This window comes from Citrus clementina, unplaced genomic scaffold (assembly GCF_000493195.1).
Source record: "Citrus clementina cultivar Clemenules unplaced genomic scaffold, Citrus_clementina_v1.0 scaffold_1, whole genome shotgun sequence".
In the NCBI taxonomy this organism is placed as follows: domain Eukaryota; kingdom Viridiplantae; phylum Streptophyta; class Magnoliopsida; order Sapindales; family Rutaceae; genus Citrus; species Citrus x clementina.
In genome coordinates this window covers 26,017,092-26,040,506 of record NW_006263303.1, presented here as the reverse complement: position 1 = coordinate 26,040,506, position 23,415 = coordinate 26,017,092, and the positions used below count along the sequence as shown (strand labels likewise).

The 23,415-nt window shown below is 34.2% G+C and overlaps 3 protein-coding genes across 5 annotated transcripts; 1 reads left to right on the top strand and 2 right to left on the bottom strand.

Annotated features, from left to right (window-relative positions):
- Positions 1-5,138: 5,138 nt before the first annotated feature.
- LOC18055808 (heparanase-like protein 3) lies at positions 5,139-8,580 on the top strand. Its single transcript, XM_006453060.2, has 10 exons — positions 5,139-5,535; positions 5,950-5,986; positions 6,117-6,300; positions 6,399-6,547; positions 6,718-6,948; positions 7,043-7,232; positions 7,314-7,439; positions 7,658-7,757; positions 7,856-8,217; positions 8,559-8,580. The coding sequence occupies exons 1-9, from the start codon at positions 5,269-5,271 to the stop codon at positions 8,213-8,215; spliced, it is 1,644 nt and encodes a 547-aa protein (XP_006453123.1). The 5' UTR covers positions 5,139-5,268; the 3' UTR covers positions 8,216-8,217; positions 8,559-8,580.
- LOC18055807 (probable anion transporter 6, chloroplastic) lies at positions 8,374-14,790 on the bottom strand. Of its 3 annotated transcripts, XM_006453058.2 has the most exons (15): positions 14,224-14,790; positions 13,939-14,084; positions 13,534-13,633; positions 13,205-13,257; positions 12,957-13,031; positions 12,554-12,634; positions 11,984-12,045; positions 11,539-11,606; positions 10,650-10,765; positions 10,088-10,124; positions 9,908-10,003; positions 9,447-9,588; positions 9,301-9,353; positions 8,813-8,899; positions 8,374-8,729 (listed from the first exon to the last, which is right to left on the bottom strand). In XM_006453058.2, exons 1-15 carry the CDS (start codon positions 14,611-14,613, stop codon positions 8,628-8,630), a joined length of 1,608 nt encoding a protein of 535 aa, XP_006453121.1. In that variant the 5' UTR covers positions 14,614-14,790; the 3' UTR covers positions 8,374-8,627. The 3 variants fall into 3 exon arrangements, with proteins under 3 accessions (XP_006453121.1, XP_024033836.1, XP_024033835.1); XM_024178067.1 differs by lacking the exons at positions 8,374-8,729; positions 8,813-8,899 and adding an exon at positions 9,008-9,144; XM_024178068.1 differs by lacking the exons at positions 9,301-9,353; positions 9,447-9,588.
- A 6,202-nt stretch (positions 14,791-20,992) lies between these two features.
- LOC18055806 (protein SRG1) lies at positions 20,993-22,746 on the bottom strand. Its single transcript, XM_006453057.2, has 4 exons — positions 22,312-22,746; positions 21,932-22,167; positions 21,491-21,818; positions 20,993-21,389 (listed from the first exon to the last, which is right to left on the bottom strand). The coding sequence occupies exons 1-4, from the start codon at positions 22,555-22,557 to the stop codon at positions 21,153-21,155; spliced, it is 1,047 nt and encodes a 348-aa protein (XP_006453120.1). The 5' UTR covers positions 22,558-22,746; the 3' UTR covers positions 20,993-21,152.
- Between the last annotated feature and the right edge of the window lie 669 nt (positions 22,747-23,415).

The following is a 23,415-nucleotide window of genomic DNA, read 5'->3' as shown; positions in this document are numbered from 1 at the left end:
ACACGATAGTTTAATTTCGAATAAGCTAATAATATTATTTTTTTCATATGTAAATAAATTATAAAATATAAATCATTTTATTTATTTTAATAATATATTTGTATTTATCATAAAAAATTTTAAATAAATTTTTGGGTTAAATAGATGTTACAATTAACAAAATTTATCTCATGTATTAATAATATTAAAATTATTTTATATAGCATTGAGAACAATTTAAATTTGTATATATTTATTTTAATATTATGCTTCTATTTATTATAAAATCTAGTTTAATATATATAAGATTGTAAAGTATTTTACTATTAAAATTATTTTAAAATGTCTATATTGTTACATTTATTTTAATATTATATTTCTATTTATTATAAAACATGAGAGTCAATTTTGTTGAGTTAATAAATTTGTAGCTCTTATTATTGTTATTATTACTATTAAGGTAAAGGGAAAAATTACTTTAATATCCAAGAAGATCATTGTGAATGCCAAAATATTGAGCAAGATGACTTTGATCAACCTAAGAAATAGTTGTATTTATCAATCTAAGAAAATTAATAAATTTTTAAATAAAACAAATAATATTAATACTTAAAACCAGATTATTTCATATGGTAAAAGTGAACATTTATTAATGTTTTTAGAATAGTCTTGATAAATGAATGTCTCTAAACCAAAATAGCTTTAAGATGACGCAATTAAATTAATTCAGAACCAGCTACATACAGTACTGAAAATAAAATAAAATAACTGTTACAGGACATTACAATCTCTACCATAAAAAAATCATACTACAATCCATTAAACCAATTAAGCTAGTATATTTAATTTTAACAGCAAAAAAATAAAAAATAATAATCATAATGAATCAGCCAAATCACCTCAAGCCAATTTTTGGAATTCGATTGTATTCATCTTCGCACGTGTGGCCCTGATGGCCGCTCCAGGTTTATCAACTTACTAGTTCTGAGTTATTTGAGTTTTGCTATATACGCTGTTGGTTCTTTTTCATGTTATAGGTGTAGGATTGCTTTAACTTATTAACTTCTGGGGATAAGTAATGATGAATTTGATATCTCTTAATTTTTAAATAAGATTTGTCATATTAGAAATCACACTACTTATTAATTCAATAGGAAGTCTCACAAGTAATCAAAATTAAAAAAACCATCAATCAACCTTTATTTCCCACTAATTAACCAATACATAGGCTAATTAACCAATACATACAATTCTAAAATTTCGTCTTATTAATCAGGTTAAATAAAAATCTTCATCAATAAGTGATGCAGCTGCAGCATTGGTAAGTACTAAGTGCTCAAGCAGACACCGGCGGGGATGGTGGAACACCGCGGGCGCCGCCTTCGATGCGAGAACAAAAATCGTTCAACAGTTGAGGGAAGAAAGGATTCCACGGGAACATTATATGAAAACAGCCGGCGTCAATTGCGACAAAGGCCTTGCAGCAGGCAGGCGCAATGCTGTTGAAGTTGAGAGAAAAAATGGAGCTGAAAATTGACGTTACGCAGCCTTCAGTGTTAGCAAGTGATGACCAACATTTTAGTACATCTCCCGAACCCCATCCAGGTGGAACCGTGAGGCCTGGAGTCTGTGGTAACTGAAACTGGGCTAGCCCCGACTGGACCAGCATGGCAATGCATGCGGCCGCCAGCAGTGCTTGAGCCATTTGCTTTGACGCCGCCATAATAAGTATACCAAAAATGATCTTTTTATCTGAGTTCAAGTGAAAGGGATCTGGAATCTTGATGATGTGATTTGGAGGAAAAGAATGGGCGAGAATTTATAGAAATACTGAATTGGGAAACGTTTGCTTTTATGTGACTTTATTTATATTTATGTGTTTATGAAGTTACAATATTTTGGGTCATTAACATTGTTGAGTTTCTTTTGTAACTTACATGATCGTATTTTGACAGAGGTCGTGATAAATGATAATTATATTAATGCATTTATTTATTACTCACTGAGATTTGAGATTAACATAAGCATACTTAAAATTGGCAATGAAGTTACTACAAATTAAGTTCAACAAGATGAATCACAAAGGAGTTACTTTCACTATATTTCACTTATTCTTTCTTTTTATATTATTTTGCAGCTTGAAAAAGCTGAGTTGATGCAAATCAAGTCCAGAAACACGTGAATAGTAATAATCAAAGTCACATGAAGCAAGCATTTGGAAATTTCAATTCTATAAACTCTCACCCCTTCTTTTCCTTCAAATCACATAATCAAAATAAATCCTCTGTCTTTACTGAATTTGATCCTTTAGTAACTAAGCCATGTAAATTCCTACGTACTGTCGTTTGTGAGTTAATTCTTTCCAATTTGAATTTGGGCCTGACTTGACCCACTTCCATTTCAAACGTTTTCGGCCCACCAAATGATATTTTGGTGCTATCATTTCAAAGCAAGATCCAATCAGGATTAATCTCTAAGATGTGATCTTTATCTTTGATATCTTTTTTATAAAATCTGGGTCATATTCTTCAATGAAATCGACCGACATTTAAGACAAGTATTAGGTAAATGATAATGGATAACATTTTCAATAATTTAATTATCCTTCAGAAGTCCCATTTTGTCTCTACCCTTGGTTCATCTTTGTGGGCACTAGAAGGGGACAGCCGTGAAGTGAACTTGGACCAATCACACGTTTTAACTTTGACCTATAGCTGAAGCAAAGAAGCAGCACTCATTATTAAGATGCCATCATAGTTTATTACACTTGTAGGCTTCTACTTGCCACTTCCTGAGGCTGAGATCATAACTTGAATGTCAAGTTCTGGTTGTTTGTTGGTTCTTTTGTTTGCTTGGCGATGCAAATACCCGACGAGCTTTCACTAAAACTTTAGGTGTACGTAGGTTGTTTTAGACCTTTTCACTTCTAGCAGTAACTTCGATTTCAATACTTCTTGCTTGTACGGTAGGCTAATTGTTTGTTGTTGCATTGATGGTTGCCTTTTAGGTTCAAAGGGTGCTCGTGTAGTGAAGCTTCGTTCCTCTCTTCACTACCGGAATGAATTTGAATTCCGAAGGACTTTGTTTTCACTCATAATAATATAAAAAAGTGTGGAGTACGATCTCATTTGTATTAAGAATAAACTTTGAAACTATATTATTGGGATGCATTATGCATTTGATCGATGGATAAAAATTTTTCCGATTAGATTATTTGCACAAATTTTAATCTAATCTCACAATTAGTGCAAACAAAGCGAGTTATGACAATTTGTTATTTCTAATCTTGAGCGCACACTTTAATAAATCTCATTGAGAGGACTAGGATAACTTAAAATAACATATATTTTTAAGCGTAAAATAATTTCAAATAAATTTTTAGGTTAATCAATGTGCATTATAGTTATGATATTATTAATTTAAATTAAAGTTTGGATATAATTAAATTGTAAATAATTTGATCAGTAGTTACTAGAGGACATGTCATGTATATATATAGGAAACAAAAATTCATATAAAAGTTTGTTATCATTTCTTCTATATTGGCTTGGTGGTGGGAAAAACGCAACAATTGAAGTACATTATCTAAAACATGTCATTGTGTTTTCTCCATTCTTACCAAAACACATGAAATGGCGAAAACAACTCTATGTGAACTGCAAACATCAAGTCTGAAATATGTCTAATCATAAATTTAATTTAATTTTTTTTTTTTGTGTGGTCCTATCTAGTACAAATTATAAATAATAAGGGCCTTTATACAATTGACAAATGGATAAAGATTTGAGCAGGTGGTGTAGTTGGTGAATGCTGAAAGAAAGAAACTTCAATGTTGAAATTAGAGATGGTATATTAGGTTGGGGCATAACTAAATTCCACCCAAAAAAATTGATTCTAGTTTTCTTACTTTATATATATATATATAGTTTATTGTTTTCTGATTAGATGTTGGTAAAGCATCCTTATCTAACATTTGATTGGATTAGGGTTTTGGTGGATCTAATCTAACTAACGAACCCCTCTTGGAAAATTATTTATGGGATTAAGGATAACTTAAAATTTAATTATCTTTGAAAAATATATAGCAATCGATCCAAAGACTTTTAGGTGAAGAACCTTTGTTTGCACTCAATTAAGATCTATTAGGCCACTGCTACATTGAAATTAATTTTCTCATCTTCTCGTGCCGATCGATTGCTTTCTACATGAGTGCTGACAGTTTGCTTACCAATTTCTATGTCAAATTTTTGTCATTCTTTTTAATAATTGCTTCATTCTCAAGTTTATTAGAGTTCTTTCACCTGAGAAATCTATTTAACTTTTACCCAATAAAACTATGCTTTCACGTGCAGACTTTATTCATTAGTCATTTCCTCTTTGTTCTTTGCTTATAAAGCATATCTGGTAAGCATAATTAATTTTTAAGATAAAGATTACATTTACTCTTTCCAATCATACATATATGCATTTAATTAAATCAATTTTTATCTCAACGCAGCAAATGCACTAACAAGTTGTCTCACTTTAATTTAAAAAGAATATATATTTTAATAACATAGCATAGATTACGGCCAATCAAACTCCATTGAGAGCCTCAAAAGTGATCCTAAAAGGCTATAATAATACAGCAAAGCCTTAGCACTAAAAGCTATCATGCAAACACTCGGATCCGACCCGCCCCAGTTCAGGATCCGAATTGGTTCGCTGCCATATTTTAGTTTCTTTAAATACGGGCAAAGTTAGGCCTCACTTTCCAACCAACGTCACATTATTCTGAAATACGTAAGAAAGAAACTTTACAGAACAATAATAATAATAATAATAATAATAATAATAATAATAATAATAAATATAATAATATTCCTGTAATCAATTTTGTTTTATCATACATGTCTCTGAGTGAGAGTGTTATCTAACGACGTAGTTTATTATAATATAAATAAAATCTTTATTTTAAATAATTACTATAAAAAATTATTATTAATGTTATTATTGTATATCCTTATATGTAATGTACCAATTACGTACAAAAACTTATGTGCATTTGTATTTTAATATAATTTGCATTAACAACACTACAATGCAAACTCTTCCCCTCATCTTAATTTAATTATTATTATGATTATTATTGTATTTTGTCTTTTAGCCCTTTCCACTACAGAAACTCTCTTGCTTTGGCCTTTTTGGCAACCTTCCCTCTTCACTCTCATGGCTTCTTGTTACCACTAACCCATATATAAAGAAACACAAACTCAGAACTCAGATCTTAAACATTATCGAAAACCAGAAATGGGTTCTCAGGCTTGGTTAAAGGTTTTGCTTTTTGGGTTTTGTTTTTGGTTAAGCAGCAGAAGCAGCAGCAGCAGCAGCTTATCCATTTTACAGGCTGAAGCAGCTGGAGGTGCAGGTTTTGTTGGAGGAAATGTTTTCATTGATAGAAGAAGTGTCATTGGAAGGACCGATGACGATTTTGTTTGTGCCACTTTGGACTGGTGGCCTCCCGAGAAGTGTGATTATGGGACATGCAGCTGGGACAGAGCCTCTCTGCTCAATCTGGTATTGCTTCTTTCTTTTTCTTGTTTTGGCTTTTTAATTTCTTTAGAGTTTAATCAATTCTTTTTTAAGTGGTCTTTCAAATATTTTGAAAATGTTAGTTGAAAGGTTTTTGAAGCTTGTTTGTATTTGTTTGTCAACTTTGAGATCTCAGTGACGCAGTTGTTGCATTTTAATTCAAAGTTTTCGCTCTGTTTTTCTTGTTTAGTGTCTGCATCTGGTTGCAAAGTTCTAACTGTGCTTTCATTTTCATCTTTATTGTTCGTTGAATTAGTAAATATCTTCATAGCACTGACGGGGATCTGATGTATGCACTCCCCAAAAAAGGAAAACAAAAACGTAAAAGAAATGAGAATAGAGTTGATGCTGATGCATCATTCTATATTAATACATTTGATTTTTGCTTTTTAATTGCAGGACCTCAACAGCAATATATTGTTGAATGCGGTAAAAGGTAAGCAATTCTTTGTTTTAGAAGATCTTTTGCTAATAGCATCATTCCTCGTAAATAATAATTTCTATTGAATGATAGAGCCTCTAGTTCTTTATTATAGCCTGAAAAATTGCTTCCGTTGTTGTACCAGCTTTCTCGCCATTGAAGATTAGATTGGGTGGTACTTTGCAAGATAAGGTCATATATGATACTGAAGATAATCGGCAACCCTGTAAGCAATTCGTCAAAAACTCTTCAGAGATGTTTGGATTTACTCAAGGATGTTTACCAATGCATAGATGGGATGAACTGAATGCCTTCTTCAAGAAATCTGGGTATGAACGTTTCTTTCCCTTTTAAACTTGTTAATCTCGAGCCTTTTTTAGTTTGAAAGTTGAGCTGTTTGATTTAGATGTCCCTGTATTCAATTCAGGGCAAAGATTGTTTTTGGATTAAATGCTCTCACCGGAAGGTCTATACAAAATGATGGTTCTGTTAAGGGAGCTTGGGACTATACTAATGCTGAGTCCTTTATAAGTTATACAGTCAAAAAGAACTACTCAATCCATGGTTGGGAGCTCGGTAAGAGAACACTTTTTTTAAAAAAATTTTTTTATTCCTGTTTTTGTTGATAATCAGTAATGTGAAAGATTAGAGATTTGTTGGAAGTTCTTAAACTACGATTTAGTTACTGACTAAATTGTAATATAAAATAAATGACTGTATCTCGGGTGATTGCATTTGCTGTTCAGGTAATGAATTATGTGGAAACGGAGTTGGAACAAGAGTTGCAGCAGCTCAGTATGCTACTGATACAATCTCTCTGAGAAACGTAGTCCAGAAAATTTATACAGGCGTGGACTCAAAGCCTCTGATAATAGCACCGGGAGGATTCTTTGATGCAAAATGGTTCAAAGAATTCTTAGATAAATCAGGCCAATCTTTAGACGTGGCTACCCACCACATATACAATCTTGGGCCAGGTATGTTCGATTGAGAAAACTGATATCAAAGCTTCTTTAATCCCATGCCTCGAAAGAATGTTAAGTCTTATCTGATTGCATTCTTTTGTAACAGGAGTCGATCAGCACCTGGTTGAAAAAATTCTTGATCCATCGTATCTTGATGGTGAGGTTGACACATTCAGTCAGCTCGAGAATACCCTCAAGAGTTCTGCAACTTCTGCAGTTGCATGGGTTGGTGAGTCAGGAGGGGCTTACAACAGTGGTCATAATCTTGTTACCAATGCGTTTGTGTTTAGCTTCTGGTAAAATGACTATAGCTTTTGTCCGAAATCTTTCATTTTCTGTGGTTGATTTCTAAGTGATGTTTGAGACATGTAAAACAGGTATTTGGATCAGCTCGGTATGGCAGCAGCTCATGATACTAAAACATACTGCAGACAGTCATTAATTGGTGGAAATTATGGTTTACTCAACACAACCACCTTTGTACCAAACCCGGACTACTACAGGTTATCGAAATTTCGAAGTCCTTTTAAATTCTTACCGTATAGTTAAATCTCGTCAGTGAATGAACTTTATTCATGTGTCTTCCATCTCTATCCAGAGAAGAAAAAATGCATGAAGTCTTTATTTCATTCTGAGGATTCCTTTTCATTGCTAGTGTGTTTCATAGCTATAGTATGGGCAGATTGAAGCCATGCCTGATTGTCCGCTGTCTTAATTGCAGTGCTCTTCTTTGGCACCGATTAATGGGGAGAAATGCTCTCTCAACAAGCTTTTCTGGGACCAAAAAAATACGCTCTTATGCCCATTGTGCAAAACAATCTGTAAGTACCAAGCAGCCGCAAATTTCTTTTATTTTACCATTTATTTTTGCTTTCATATTTACTAATTCTTTGATCTTGTAACATATTTTACCTTGCAGAAAGGGCTAGTATTACTTCTGATTAACCTAGACAATAGCACCACAGTTCATGCCAGTGTCGCCTTCAATGGTACCTTGACTTCACGACACAAGCATAAATCTCTTAAAATGAAAATAATAAAGCTGCCTCAAGCTTCTGTAGGTGGAAATGAACGAGAGGAATATCATCTAACAGCAAAGGATGGAGATTTACATAGCCAAACCATGCTACTTAATGGAAATATTCTAAGTGTAAATTCAATCGGAGATATACCAACATTGGAGCCTTTACGTGTAAAATCAACACAGCCAGTATCGGTTGGCCCTTTCTCTATTGTATTTGTTCACATGCCACATGTTATTCTCCCTGCTTGCAGTTAAAGGTAGACTTAGATGGAACTGAAGTTGATTCCATTTAGTTTTTTATCAAATAAAAAATAATAATAATAGAATATAATGCAAACATTTTATTCTTTTTATCTTGCTGAAGTTCAAGAATGCACATACTCTTCTTTAGTACTACAAAATTTGGTAAGATATTTTATGATAAATCTTTTTGACTTTTTCGATTTACAGAATTTGGGTCACAAGTAAACAACCGTACAACAAAGTATGAATCATTTTGTTGGCCAACAAACACTTTTTAGTCAAAAATATACACAAACAAAATTGGCTGCTATAAATGGTATGACAGTTGGAGTCCAATTTTCGTTGGCCCATGCAGATATTCAAAGCCGATCAGTGAATGAGGCTCCACCCCGCCCAGTGGAAGAAATGAAGCACAGAAATGAGGCTAATCTCTGGTAGAAAAGTTCTGAGGCTTACTGCTAGCAAACGCCAACCACACAATTGTACCAGTCAAGTAGAAGAAGATTGACGGTGCAAACAGTGACATCTACACAACATAAATTTGAAATATTACAATAAAACCTCCGTGAGAAATCATTAATAAAATCTGGGAGGACACTGGTAACTTACACTCCATGAATGAGTTGAATCAAGGAGATAACCAGTAAGAGCAACACCTACAATTCCAGGTACTGCCCCAACCGTGTTAGTAATACCCTGAGTGGAAATTTTCAAAATGGAACTTGTCATATTAATAAATGGAAGGCATTATTTTTCAAGAAAATACATCTTCCATTATTTTTCAAGAAAATACATGATGCCACTGGAAACTTTTAACAGATAGGCCAAGAAGTGACGCTTTTCAACTTCAGGGCACCAACATACAAGTTGTATTACATTCATAAGGAGTTTCTCACTTTCTGGGACCTAGGTTTTGAATGAATAACATTATGACTCTTAACCTATAGCCAAAACGAAGAATAGCAAAACATGAGACGTGCCGAGGGGATTATGTGGATGGAAATATCAACCATGCTTCCAAAGCTAAGAACAATCATGACAGGATGTCTAATAAAAATTCAAGGACATGGTAAATGAACAGGTATAAGCTTACATACCAAAAGTATACTTGCATATTCAGGAGAAATATCTTGATGGGTACAGTAAAGTCCTGAGAAAGAGGGCAAAATGCATTGGCCATTAATATTAATTTTGGTATTTTTTGTGCCCTATCACAACATATGAATACTACATTGTTCATTACCAGACAAGGCAAAGCTTGAAAGCGCTAAGCCTGCTGTAAGAATCCCCACAATTTCCCAATGTGGCAATCCTAGATCAATAGAAGATAGAGTCATGCAGACAGCAGGAGACAAAAATGCAATTGTTTGGCAAATCTTTCGCACCTAAACATTGAATAAGAAGGTTGTCACAATTATAAGGCAGAATCAAAGTAGACTTTAAATAAAAATATCGATATTCACACAGAATGATATCGGTAACTCAAGTCAAGGCAGGATGATGAAGGAAGGTAACTGTAGAAGCAACAATAATGTAATCATGGTTAAAGATTTAATATGCTAACTTCACAACAGTAGCAAACACAGTTTCAAATATTGCACACAGATAGGTGTTAATGGAGGTGACTGTGATTGAACACCAGTGATTCAATGTTCTTCATAAGAAACATTGACTGACACAAGAGTGGACCACTTCTTTCCTTACCATAGTGGTTTCAACTCCAGTGGCAATTAAGTTGTCTGCAAATTGTGCAGCAATGCTAGTCACGAGCACTGAAGCCAATGGGGGGAGGATGGACACCTGTGAACGCATCAAAGATATAAACTGCCAAGGAACAGAATATGCTATACTTTTAAACCAGATAGATAGATCTTTCGGACTTACCCATGCAGCTTCTGTCAAATTTAGGCTCAGCTCCTCACTACATAACAATTAAACTAGAACTTAGAAATTTTTGTTATTTACTACTATGTAAACAGAACATTGAAGACACATCTATGCAGATGCTAATAAATTGCAAAGTAATATTTTCTGCAATTCTGAGCATGTGGATGAACAACAAAGTCAGAACCATGATTCTGAAAAATGAAAGAAAAGCATAATTATTTCCAACCAGACAATCAAGAGTTCATGCTGACAAGGTTAAAAACTGAACCTCCAGAAACTATGATAGAGCCATATCATGCCTTCAAGTGAAGTCAACAGAAACTGCGTAGTTATTTCCAAGACATTATTGTTCGAAGAAATGCAGATACCATGTATTATCTATTGTTCACTTCATACTGGTGATACCTTGAACCACTCATGAATGGTAAATAATATATAAAACAAGATAATGTTAAAGCCAGAAAATTTCATGCAAAAACTTTTAATCCACTTTTTTGGCACACGCTATCATAAACAACTCCAATTAAAAAACTAAAACAGTAGGCAGTCAAAATGATACCTAAAATATGTAGGAAGCCAAGAGAGACAAGTATAGTGACCCCAACTTCCACAAAAATGAGCATATATCATTGCCCATACAGCCTTACTCCGGAAAATTGCTTTCCACGGTACATCCTATTACCAAAAGCAGGTTAGAAAATAGAAATAAAGGAAAGGCCTGTAAAATGAGGGCTGATCCATATTCAGTAACAATATTAATTGTATGAAATTCACAATATCTAAACTACTATGAATATGCCTCTTCTGATGCTATGACAATGATGGCTATACTTAAGCAAGGATATTTGAAATGAGTCAGGAAAAACAGTGCAGATGATGATAGTTTTGACATCATGTTGTCCATATTGTCATAAATTAAGAAGGCTATTTATGGCATGCCGATGTGGATTTACAAATCATGTTTAGCATTCAACTTTAAGCTCATATCCTTGTCAAATCACTGGCGAATGTCAATCATATCATATAAATTCATTCTGAAATAAATTATCCGTGTAATAGGAATATCAGACTTATTAAGAAAATTTTGCTCCCAACTTGGTCCTCCTTATGTAAATATAAGGTATAAGTCAGATAAAATCAAGACTTAACTAGAAACATTTCCAAATTTCCTTACAAAGTTACAACCAGTGGTCCTGCTCAAAACCTTGATGGTGCACGGACATGGCTCACAACTGCATCGAAGGCTGTGCGCAAGTTGAATGACTTAACTAGAAGTGTGCATGAATGTAAGCTAACAAGCCTATCAGGATATGACATTTTTAACTGACAAGGGTTCCTAAAACTGATATCATCACTGAAATACAGCTTAGAAGACTCAATTTACTGATATGGTAAATTACTACTTCCATAATCAAATTAAACCAAGAGCTAACCTTGAGAAATCATACCTTCAAAGATTCACCCATCTCTTCCAAAGATGCACTCAATGATTTTTTCATGTTAATATAATTGGACCCTGAGAAATTAAATGAAAAACATTCCCAATTACGATTGCGTGAAAGAACTCAAGAGAAACATGGAATAAATGTAATAGCGAAATTTTTGGTTTATTTGGCTAATGAAAACAACAGCAAAACGTGACACTTGAACAAAACCTATGATTTAAGATAATGGCAAATGGGTTAAGCTATTTTTTTATAATAACAAATAAAATAATCTAGGAATAGTCCAGTGACGTCCCATGCCAGTACCATTATACATCAGCTCATGAGAAAAGGAGAAAATAGAAAGGAAAGAAAAAAGAAAAAAGAAAAAAGAAAAAAAGACAAGAGAATCTTTTTAACTTTTTTTAAACAAAAAATAATAAGAGGCAAATAGGGATTCAGTACTCACGTGGAGCAAGTGTAGCTCCATTTGAAGTTTCTCCTTCTTGAAGAATCTTAAATCCTGAAAACCTTCAGTGTTTGGTTTGGTCATAAGATGACTTTTATGGTCAAACATAGTAAAATAATTGTATAAGACAAGACTTTTATGATTATTATTATTATTCTTTTTTATAATGAAATTAAAATCGCAGGATTTGTCTCTAATTTTCAAATTCAAAATAATAACAACCAAAACTTCAAGACATGTTTTTTCCCAATTTACATGTTCTAAGTTTTATCAGCATATTATCCACATAGGATAGCTCAAATAGTTGGACTCTCATCGTAGAACCAAGAGATCAAGGGTTTGAATCGAAGAAGATACATTTAATCTAGAGTGGGATGGATTTTTTTTTTTTTTGGGAGGGGGGAGTGGTTGCATCATGCATGGTTCACTGCCTTAGGCCATGAGGGCAAAAGCCATGTGACAGTAACTATGATAAAGAAGTTCTAGTTGCATACAGCATGCACAAAGGTAAAGGTTACTCAGGAGCAGAAGTAGGTCAGTAAACTAGTGAGTTTAATACGAGTAACTTACCAGGCAATCCCAAGCAAGCCAAAGATATAAAACACAGATTCCCAACCAAGATTTTCAATAATGGGGGGAGCTAAAAGAAGCCTGCAAGAACTCTTTATGTTAGAAAATGACAAATGGAGAAAACATGAGCAATTATGGTTACTAGAAAATTAAAAAAAAAAAAAACCATAAACGATGAATGGGGAAGTTAATGGAAAACATAAGAAGATCAAAAAACTCTTAAATATTTTTATTTCTGCAATCCAAGTCTAAACCAGGGAAAACTCGTGTAGTTATGCCTTGTTGACAATTTCAATACTTGATGGTTGGATGTGGTGACCATGGTTTAACGAACTAACAAGCATTTACTTCAGGAAAAAGAAAATTCTGTATCAACCCAACACAGCCTTCAAACAAAACATACCCAGCAACACTTCCAAAGCTCAGTCCACCAAAGACAAATGATACAGCACGTGAGCGCTCTTCCAAAGGTATTGACCTACAATAATTGGGTTGGACAATAGTCAATTGTTAAGATATGAACTATATTAACCAAGAGAACCATAGAATGAGGAAAAATATTATTCATAAAAATACAACTTTTCCAACATATATCATGTTTAATTCATCAATATTAAACTCCTCCAAGACCAATATGGATGTCATACATGCCTGGCAATAAGGTCAGTCGCGGCTGATGGGGAAACACCTTCTCCTATTCCAACCTAGATTTAAAGGAGGAAAAGGATGCTTGTTATGGTCTAAAAAAATTAAGATAATATTCAAAACATTGAACTCAGATTTGTACGAAACATAGAGAGAGATCAAGGTTTTTCAAATGATCATATACGATTAATGAAAAACATAATCTGATCTTTACAAAAATTGAATTACTCTCAAGAAGAATCATGTTTTAATAAACATAAATAGGCTAATTACAAAGGGTTGAAATTTAAAAGATGCATTGAATAGAGAATGAAATAATAGAAGTTGAGCTATACCAAAACCCTTGACAGGACTAGTCCAGGCATAAATCCAGCAAGAAGTGGTAGAAGTGCTGTAGCCAAGGACCAAATCAATACACCAGTCTGAAGAACTTTCCTGCACCAGCAGAATAAAACAGATAACTTGATGCACACATAACAAATGCCAGAAACTCAAGTTGACAACATCTACGTTTTAAGGGGTCTTTTGTTTCCTGTAATGATTGAAAGTCTCTAGCTAGATCCATCATACTTCAATAGGATGGAACCCATATAATCTATATAAAATCTGAGCACAGGCAGAATTACTGTATACTCGTTTTCTTTCTCAGAAAGGGAAATACATTGAAAACTGACAAACAATTCTTCTTTTTACCAGCGCAGATGGTGAAACATAACTTTATTAAGGTTTCGAATACAAACCTCCCACCAAATATCTTGGCAAGCCAACCTCCAGGCAATTGACTCAATGCATAACCCCAAAAGAAAGATGATTGAACCAATCCAGCCACAGATGAATTCCACCCAAAACGGTGTGACATTGGAATTATAGCAACACTCAAGTTCACCTATACAGACATAATTATCTCGATATGAAACTCAGAAACCCGGTAATTAAAGCACATATTTAATTAATCAATCCCAAATATATTAAAACTGTCATGATTTATATTTCATTGCCTCTCACTTGAAATGCTAGAATATTACCTTATCCATGTTACAAATAACAAAGGCAAGCGAAGTAGTTCCAATAAGTTTGTATCTTTGAGGTATATTCTTCCACGGCGGCCAATACGAAGCCCGACCCACTTCTTCAGTCCCGCGCACTTGACCCGATTCACTGTCAAAACCCGAAACTGAACCCGGTTCATCCACTCGTAGCCCAGTAAGCACCTCATCAAACTTGTCAGTTTCTTCCTTCACATTCTCTTTCTCCTTGATGCTACAAGAAACTCTCAATCTCGAGCACCCTTCGGAAGGGTACAAATGAAACTTCTGCCTCTTGGAAGAATTACGTTTGGCAAAGACTAATCTCCCTGAGCTTGTGTTATGAGCAAAAACAAAAAATTTCTCTGCTCCCAGAGTTAATTTTGCCATCTGTTTTGTTTCTCAAAATAGAAAGTGAACAAGGTTTTGCTTTGCAGCAAGTGATATCGGACAGCGGGTACGTAGAATAAGGAAGCCGAGGCAATTGGCAAATGCTTGCAAGGACTTGAGGTGGCCACGAAACAGCTTGTTTGAGGCTCGGATTTTATGACCTGGAATCTTTGTGAATATTTTGTGCCTGTAGTTCGTTAGTGGGACCCACAGTATTGTATGGGGTCAACTTAATTTTCACTTGTACACTATTTATTGGCCGGAGAGCTGCTAAATATCAAGAACAATTAGAGAAGGATGAGAGAATTGTATCTTCTCTCTTTATTGCTTTTTTTTTCTCTCTCTCCTCTCACCGGATGCTTCATTGTGGGTGTTAACCAATTTAGATGTTTTGTGCTCAAGAGTAGATTTAAAAAATCTAGATCTCATAATGCATTTTGGGGAGACTTGGAGATATAATTTGGCGCCAAAAAGTAGTTTCTTGATAACGGATTTTTGTTGCAACCAGTTACGATGGTCAAGTGACTCAAAAATCCTACATCTGTGGGCATGTCTCACGCCGGTCACCCGCATCATCTCCTTTTCGCAGACGACGTGGCGTTTATGATGGAGTTCAAAAGACGACGCGTCGTATTTACTTAAAACTTGTAAACACTGCGTGAACCCGCTGTTTTCGATTAAAATATCACCTGCTGGTGAGCCGGGCACTAACCATCTACTGAAAATAACCACCTAGGCCTAGCAACAGTCTTTATAATCTACATTTTATATTCTTTAACAAGTTTCTTGGCAGCAACTCTCTCTCTCTCACTCTCTGATTTTCACAAACAGCTTTCTTGATTCTTGGTTTTGGGTTAATTTGGGTTGCTATTTAAAGTGATTTCGGATCATCAATGGAGAATAAAGATGGTGCAAGCAGTGACGTTGGTGAGACAAGTGATCGGTTTAATGAATCTGGTGATCATCAAAGTGGTGACGTTGGAGCTGGTTCTGGCCCTGCAGGCTCTGAAGGAAAGGGTAGTGATGGTGATACAACTGAGTCTGGAAATTCATCAATGGAGAAAAAATATCGTGTAGCCATTAGTGAAGAGCTTAAGGATATGCGTAAGACGATGCAAGCAATGATTAGCTCCATGAAAGCAGCGGGAGAGGCTAGAAAGAGGATGGATGAGGCGGCTGTGAAATACAATCTACCAGAAATTGGCTGCAGCAAGAAAGAAACAGATGCTGAGTTAGACAGCAGGTTGGACAACTTGAAGATGGAGCATTACAGAACCGAAGATTGCATTAACTCTGCTCTTGAAAGAAATGCTGGTGGTGGTGGTGGTGGTGAAAGTATTAGTGATATTGTTGGAAAAGGCTCCTCTGCCTCCGAAGAAAAGAGTAGTGATGATGATGATTTTCGTGGTCCAAGAACTGGGTCCGGTTCGGCTAATCTTGAACATGGTGACTCTTCTGATGATATTCAGGGATTGAAGGGCGGTAGTGATGAAAAGGAGTAAAATCAAATGTGGCTGATACATATTCTTTAATTTTTCATTCAACCAATAACAATCCTGGGCCTTGGCATGCTTCTTTGAATAATTCTCAGGAGCTCTGCCTTTTCTTTTCTAAATGTCAATGCCTGTTCTTTTAGTTATGACATTTTCATAAGTGGTAGTAGGCATATTCATTCTTTAATTTGGTAGCTTCTTGGAAGTTCATAGAATTGAGAACGGATGTTTCTCTTGTTATAGTTCAGTTCAGTCAATAACTTCTCTTGCTGTCATTTCGGTCAATGATAATCCGATTTCTTTCTTAAATCGGCATCTCTCTTTAATTTGCTAATTAATTAGTTCTGAGATGAATCTTGAAATCATTATGTTAATATTCATCTTTACGTATGAGTGCAAACCTCTTACGATACCATCATTTGGTTTGGAAATAATGCAGGCAAGCGCTAATTCCATGGCCAAGGAAAGTTGTGTTATAGCCGAGGAACGAGCCTTATTGATTAGTCATTAGTCCTCGACACTGTTTAGATTGTCTTCTTCTATCACACAAGAACAAGAAATTTAAGAAAACTAAAGTAGTGTTGCTTCGATTGGTCTCTTCTAGCTATTGGGTGGAAGGATATATTGTACTTATAAATCCAAATAACTCCCCTCTACTATCCAATATGGGTTACAAACATTCCGAACACTAGAATCTGACTCTAATACCATTTGTATGGGAATTGGATCTAGGATTTTTAGGTATCCACTATAAAATAGTACACCATTAGGTGGAGAAACCTATCTTACTTATAAAACCAAGTAACTTCCTTTTACTAGTTATTGTGGAACACAAACTCAACAATCCTCCGTTAGATGAAACAATTAATGCTGGATCCCGTTCATTTTGTCCGAAATGCTAAAGTTGTTCTATCACCACATTATGACTACTAGGTTATGTCTCTGATACCACTTGTTGGGAGACTAAACTTAGAATCTCTAGACGTTCAACCTAAAAGACTTGTCTATTGGACGGAGGGACCTACCTTACTTATAAACCAATTAACTTGCATTTCCTAACCAATATGAGGTACAAGTAAACATACAACCACCGTAAAATGATATTGCCTAACAACTAATATCACTATTTTGTTTGTGGTGGAAGTGGAAAGCCAATCCTTCACCATAAAATAGCTAATGCAGCCATAGTGTAACACCCCAAATTCGCCCAAAAACTCAAGAGAAATTTGAAATGAAACCTCATAACATTAATCTTATAACTAATCCCAAATAAAGTCAATGTTGTCCATAGACAAAGCATATTCTCCAAAATAATAAATAACTCAATAATCCTCCAAAATAAAAATTAGGTCTAAGCAATAATCAAAGTAGTTACAATTAATGGCCCAAACTGACATAAATATCAGTCTCGCAATTTTGGAAAATAGTTTCCAGGATTGTGGCAGTCCAACTCTATAATTTTTAGTGATTTTTATATAAAACCAAAAATTACGAAATTAAAGAGATATAATATATATATATAGTAATAAAAATTCTCAGAATTTTCAGAAGTCGTTTGGATTATGAAATAAATTATAGAATTGAGAATTACTACTAAAAATAGGAATTTTCCAGCTTTAGTATTCCAACTTCGAAAAATCAAAATAATTAACCTACGATGAGTTTTTGAACAATAAACATATGTTATAGTTTAATAATTTATAAAGTTTTATGCATGACACTCAATGAAAATAGCAGTCATATGATGTTTAATCTATACCGTTAACAGTTTCCAGGATAACATAATAGCACTACTTCCACTCAATAACACATAAATCAATACACGATCATGCTTTATATAATTTTATTAATATGATACACGTAAATTCATTCAATTAATCACATAAAATCACAATCAAAATTAGAAGTTCAGAGGCTTATAAATTATTTCCTAACTTCAAGACAAAATCCAAGCTCAAAAGCTCCTTTAATGGAAAACAGTAACACAATCAAAATCTTCCCTTTTTCTTATTCAAAAACATGAATTTCCTCTTATGTTCGCTGCTGTATTCTTTTCTTTATTAGCCTATAGGATTTTGACAAACAAAATAATGTAGAGGAGGTTTTTAAAGGTTAAGCCTTTTTAAAACCCTTACCCATTAAGGGATTTATTTCCTTTTTAAATACGGTATTTAATAAATAGAGAAAAAAATTAAGTGATTTGAGACTTAAAAGAAATACAATAAAATAAAATACCCTTAAATACATTAAACCAAAATATTATATTCTATAATAATAATAATAATAATATTAAAAAAAAAAAAAACAACGAGTGTTACACATAGCAGCGAACTTTCTTCAAAGCTGGAGCTATTTGCTTGTGCACTTGGTTCCGCTTCTGCAGATGACTTTAAAATCAAGCGATGAACAACAGCAATGATACCATCACTATGTTTCTTGAGCGAGATATGTCGATTAGTGATAATCTTTTCTGGAGAAGGATTGATCTCATAATGTTCTACGGTTAGAGTTTACCTTTGATGGTAAAAAGATAGCTTCTCTAAGAAAAAAGAATGCCAATGAGAACAAGTCATCTTTGGATACTCCATCGCGTTTTGAGGTTGTGTGGTTGTCCTCTATTATTTTGGGTGCTCTATTGGCAGGATACAAAGGATTAAGCGACCATGAAGATGAATTTACTATTACCACTCCTCCAACAAATGTTATAGCATTCGTTGATTTGGATTTGTGAAAGAGAATAAATTCGCCGTTGCCAGAACAGTCTTTGGGAACATCAGCTCAGTGGCAAAGTTAAATTTGCCAATTGATGATGATGAGAAGGAAACAACTTGAACAGTTTAGCTGGAGAGATTCACCATTCAACAAGGATGGATGGTGGACGATCAACATGTGAGGAAAGATTTATGGAGAAAGTGAGATACTGAACATACTCAAAGCACTTAGAGCATGAGGTCAAGGGTGATTAATTTGGCTGAAAATGAATTTTTTTGGTAAGGGAATACAAGGATTTAGTTCGGCTCAAACTTGATTTGTGTTTTAGACATTTGTTGCGTAAATTAGGAAGTGTACTAGTCGGCACAAGTAATATAATAAATAGTAGAATATCGTCCCACAGAGATTGTATATCATATTAGTTATTGAAATTATTCTAACCCTAATTTATTTTAATAACCGAATAAGTGAATTTAGATTTAAAATAAAATAAAATAACTAAAAATTAAATAAAGATGTAGGCAGTAATAGAAAATCATCAAGAGATTAAGATACTAGGACATTCGATTTCATCATAATCAATCTAATTTAATCATCTATCTATGCAATTAATGTTTATTACCCATGTTGACAGTGAATTTCCGTAATCTATTCAATATCCTCTTTCGAGTAATATAAAAAATATCTTTACATATTAACCCACTATATCTCTATGTGAATTTAAATATGCAAAGATTCATTGAGTTTTATGAAAATTCTTAAAAAAATTATATGAATCATATTGGCGCATCTCTGTCTTTCGTTCAATTCATGACATCCATTACACAGAGAAAAAATATATAAATCTCCTCTTGATCTCATTATGTATTCTCAAATCATTCAAATATTGACCACATATTTAAAAGCATTGAGTACGATAATGAACACTCAACTATGGAATAATAAACTAAAAATAACACAGATTTATAAAGTTAAATTTTCATAATTAGGGTACATCGTAGCCCTAATAAAATAAATTAGTTTATGACAATATAAAGAGAATCCATAAATATTATAAGAAAGATTTAAACACAACAATAGAGAAAAGAAAAAGAAAAAACTCAACAATTAATTCTGGCCTCCCTCTAAATTTCTTATGGCTGCTTCGGCTTCTCTTTTTCCTTCCTGTGTTGTTTTTTTCTTGGCTTCCGCTCGTCCTTTGCTCTTGGCTTTTTCAATAAAGAAAGCATGCTGGCCGCCTCCATTATGTCATAAGCCAATAAGAATTGTTGAAGCCAAAGCCTATGCCATAACGTGCTTGCCATTTAAAGCCATGCCAAAATATTTGCTTCCTCAATTAATCACAACATATGCTCTCCACGTGCATGTCATATTTGTCAATTAAATCTTCAAAGCTTCTCCCCACATGATTGCATGCATGATGCTTACTTTAGTTAAATCTTCCTTAATTTATTTCAATTAAATCTCTTTATTTTTTTCTTTTTTATTCCTTGAACAAATTTCTTCTTGAATGTTCAATTTAATTTATCTTTAATTTCAGATTATATCTAAAATAACAAAATATAAAAATTAAGATAAAAATTAACATAATAAAATATAATTTAACTTAAAATTAAATTAAAAAAATATATAAATAATATATAAATTACTAGCACATCAACATTCATTGGGGTGTGGGATGTTACATACCCTTACTTTAACAAAATGAGTTCCATTTGCACTCTCACCCAATAGGTGGGTTTTGTAACATCTTTAATGTGCAGCGGTTGGATCTCCTCTGTTTTCTTGTCTCTGTTTGTTGTATCTTTTATGTTGTGTACCTCTTCACTATTAATGTAAGTTAAGGTGACAATAATTGGGGATCTCTGCTTAGCTGCAAAATTTTGAGCAGATTCTGTTGAATCTGAAAAAATCAATTGAGATGAGGTAGGAATAAATTACTCATCGCCATCTGGGTGTGGCATTATCGCTAACTACCAGTTCCTGTATAGTTTCTTCAATGGCAAACATCGATGGTACTTGGGATTTTTATTAATTAGAAAAATTAAAGTGCACCTAGTCACAGGGATCCAGTGAGCCTTACCCCTCCATACATAGAGCTAGATCTTGCAATGAAATGCATTACACGAATACAAGTTATGATAATTCTAAAACGCAGAACCAAACCTAAATAATAGAAAACAATCCGCAAAACACGCCAGCATCACAAAGCTGGACATTCGTGCCGAGGCATAAGCACATAAAGATTCCACCAAACATTCAAAATAGGGATAAAAATTACTTAAGGCTTGAATGAAATTGCACAGTGACTCGAAAAACTAGAATATAACAAAGCTAAAGAAGTGCTGCTTCTATTGGTCTCTTCCCTAGCTTGTGTTGCTCTAAATACAAACGGTTGTAATTTTTCACGGTCTTGTACAACCTAGGCCTCGACTCATTCACCAACCAATTCGCTGGTTCAATCTCTTTTTCCTGGTTTGGACAATAGAACATAGCCAAAGAAATTCTTTCCCTTTCTGAATTTGTCACCACTCTGTGTACAGGGCTCTTGAATATTCCATTACTTATTATCTGTATGCATCACATGATATATACCGAATGATTAGATTCTTTTGAAGTAAAAATCCCTTGATTTGCTATAAATGTAATTTTGTTAATCAGAAACTACGTACCTCTAGCTGATCACCAACGTTAACAACAAAGGCTTCAGGAATGACTGGTACGCTGTACCATTGATTGTCCTTGAGGAATTGAAGACCTCCAACTTCTTTGTCTGGCAAGAGCACTGTCAATCCTGATCCATCGGTGTGAGGGAAGACACCAAGAACCAGATCAGGCCTCGGACATGGAGGGTACCAGTTGAATCGAGCAAGCATTAATGCTTGTTCTCCAAACATGTCCAAAAAGCAATTCTCTTCCATGTTTAACGACCTCGCGAAGGCCTTGAGGAGGATTTGATTTATCACTTCTGATTGCTTGGAAAATTCATCTAAAGTTTCCCTGCAACAATCACCGCATACACATTTATATATATATCTACAAGGTTGACTTGTATTTTTCAGCGCACAAGATCTCAATCCATAATGCAAAAACTGTTAACGCAACTGTAGTACCTAAAATATTCGGGGTTTTCAGGCCAGAATTTCAGTTGTCTTTTATCTTCTGGATGCACCGTAAGGTACAGTAGATGACTCCAATGGAGTGTCTGCATCTTGTCATTCCCATAGCCTTCAAAGCTACCATCTTCTTGGTAATATTTCTTCTTCTCCGCCAGAGGGAGAGCAAAGAACTGCTTGGTAGCTTCACGCACCTTGTTCAATAATGCAGGTTCTACTCCATGATTGATTGCCTGAAACCCCAAAACTGAAGCTCTGAGTACAAATTATGAATCAAGCTACATGGTCATCAAGTTTAACACAAGGAATCTTGGAGCAAGATATGTTAATAAGGAAAAAAAAATTAAATTGAAACAAAGAAGTGGGTAAAACTAGACCTGGAAGCAGCCCCAGGAGCAGAGAGCTGAGCGGAGTTTCTCAAGTTCCTGTGAGCTGGATGAAGGAGATGTCAAGAGGCCAAAATCAATTATTGGAATTTCCAGAGGTGGCAGAGATGCATCAAAAGTTCCAGCATCACTGCCTTTTTGGATGTAATTTTCTAATGATTCTTTGCCGCTGATGATGAGTTCTTGTTCTGTTTCCGTTGGTGCTTCAAATTTAACAGGAGATGTGGTTTCAGCCATTGTGTTCACCGAGAGCAGTACCACAACAGTTGCAAACTTGTGTAGTTTCGATGGTGTCTAAAACACTAATTTCTAGCAAGTCGGGGACAGATTAACCACATTAAACTGGTGTGTACACATATATATTTTCAAATAAACTCGTCAAAGCGATTATTAGGAGAGAAAAATGTGGTTCAAGTCGTTTTACAATGTAATAATAATAATAATAATGGTAGGTGACACTCCACCACAACTTGGCAATAAATACAAGAAGAGTCAACTCAACTTTAAAGCAGAATTTTGACCATCTTGTTGCATAATATTACGTAAGTCACCATTGAAAAAGCTACTTATTCTGTTTTTAAATTACTATCACTTTATATAAAGTTTCAATTATATGAACCGACAGTGCTCTTATAAAGGACTGCTCTCCTTCTCCCAATTTCTCTCTTTCTTTCTTTCTTTCTCTTTTTTTTAAAACATTTTTCAAGGAACACCGAGTTTATTAGCCACATTTATGTTTGAATTACTACCGTCCAGGCCTTTAACAAATTTATTACCGTATTTGATGACAATTGGTGATTAAACAAAAGTCGGGTTGTACCGACCTCAGGTCACAGACGACCATTATAAAATCATAGGTTAAATAGCACCTTTTTTAAAATAAATGAAAAGGAAATTAATTTTGCTATTACTTGCTTCTCACTTCTCTCTTGAAAGAAAAAGGGAATTCCTTTTTGAATTTTCTAATTCTTAAAGTAATTATAGAAGATAAAAAACAACACCTCACTTTTAAAATTTGCTTAAATGATTACACACACCTTTTAGTTTCATAAATAGTCACACAGACCTTCTTAATTTTATAAATTATCATAATAC

Excerpts from the sequence above, each read along its gene's own strand:
- LOC18055806 (XM_006453057.2), bottom strand. The coding sequence starts at position 22,557 with ATGGCTGAAACCACATCTCCTGTTAAATTTGAAGCACCAACGGAAACA. Across the intron at positions 21,819-21,931 it reads GAAAACCCCGAATATTTTAG|GGAAACTTTAGATGAATTTT; the intron begins GTACTACAGTTG and ends TGATTGTTGCAG. Across the intron at positions 21,390-21,490 it reads ACGTTGGTGATCAGCTAGAG|ATAATAAGTAATGGAATATT; the intron begins GTACGTAGTTTC and ends TGATGCATACAG.
- LOC18055807 (XM_006453058.2), bottom strand. The coding sequence starts at position 14,613 with ATGGCAAAATTAACTCTGGGAGCAGAGAAATTTTTTGTTTTTGCTCAT. Across the intron at positions 13,032-13,204 it reads GCGACTGACCTTATTGCCAG|GTCAATACCTTTGGAAGAGC; the intron begins GCATGTATGACA and ends CAATTATTGTAG. Across the intron at positions 9,589-9,907 it reads CTGGAGTTGAAACCACTATG|GTGCGAAAGATTTGCCAAAC; the intron begins GTAAGGAAAGAA and ends TTCAATGTTTAG.
- LOC18055808 (XM_006453060.2), top strand. The coding sequence starts at position 5,269 with ATGGGTTCTCAGGCTTGGTTAAAGGTTTTGCTTTTTGGGTTTTGTTTT. Across the intron at positions 5,536-5,949 it reads GAGCCTCTCTGCTCAATCTG|GACCTCAACAGCAATATATT; the intron begins GTATTGCTTCTT and ends TTTTAATTGCAG. Across the intron at positions 5,987-6,116 it reads ATTGTTGAATGCGGTAAAAG|CTTTCTCGCCATTGAAGATT; the intron begins GTAAGCAATTCT and ends TTGTTGTACCAG.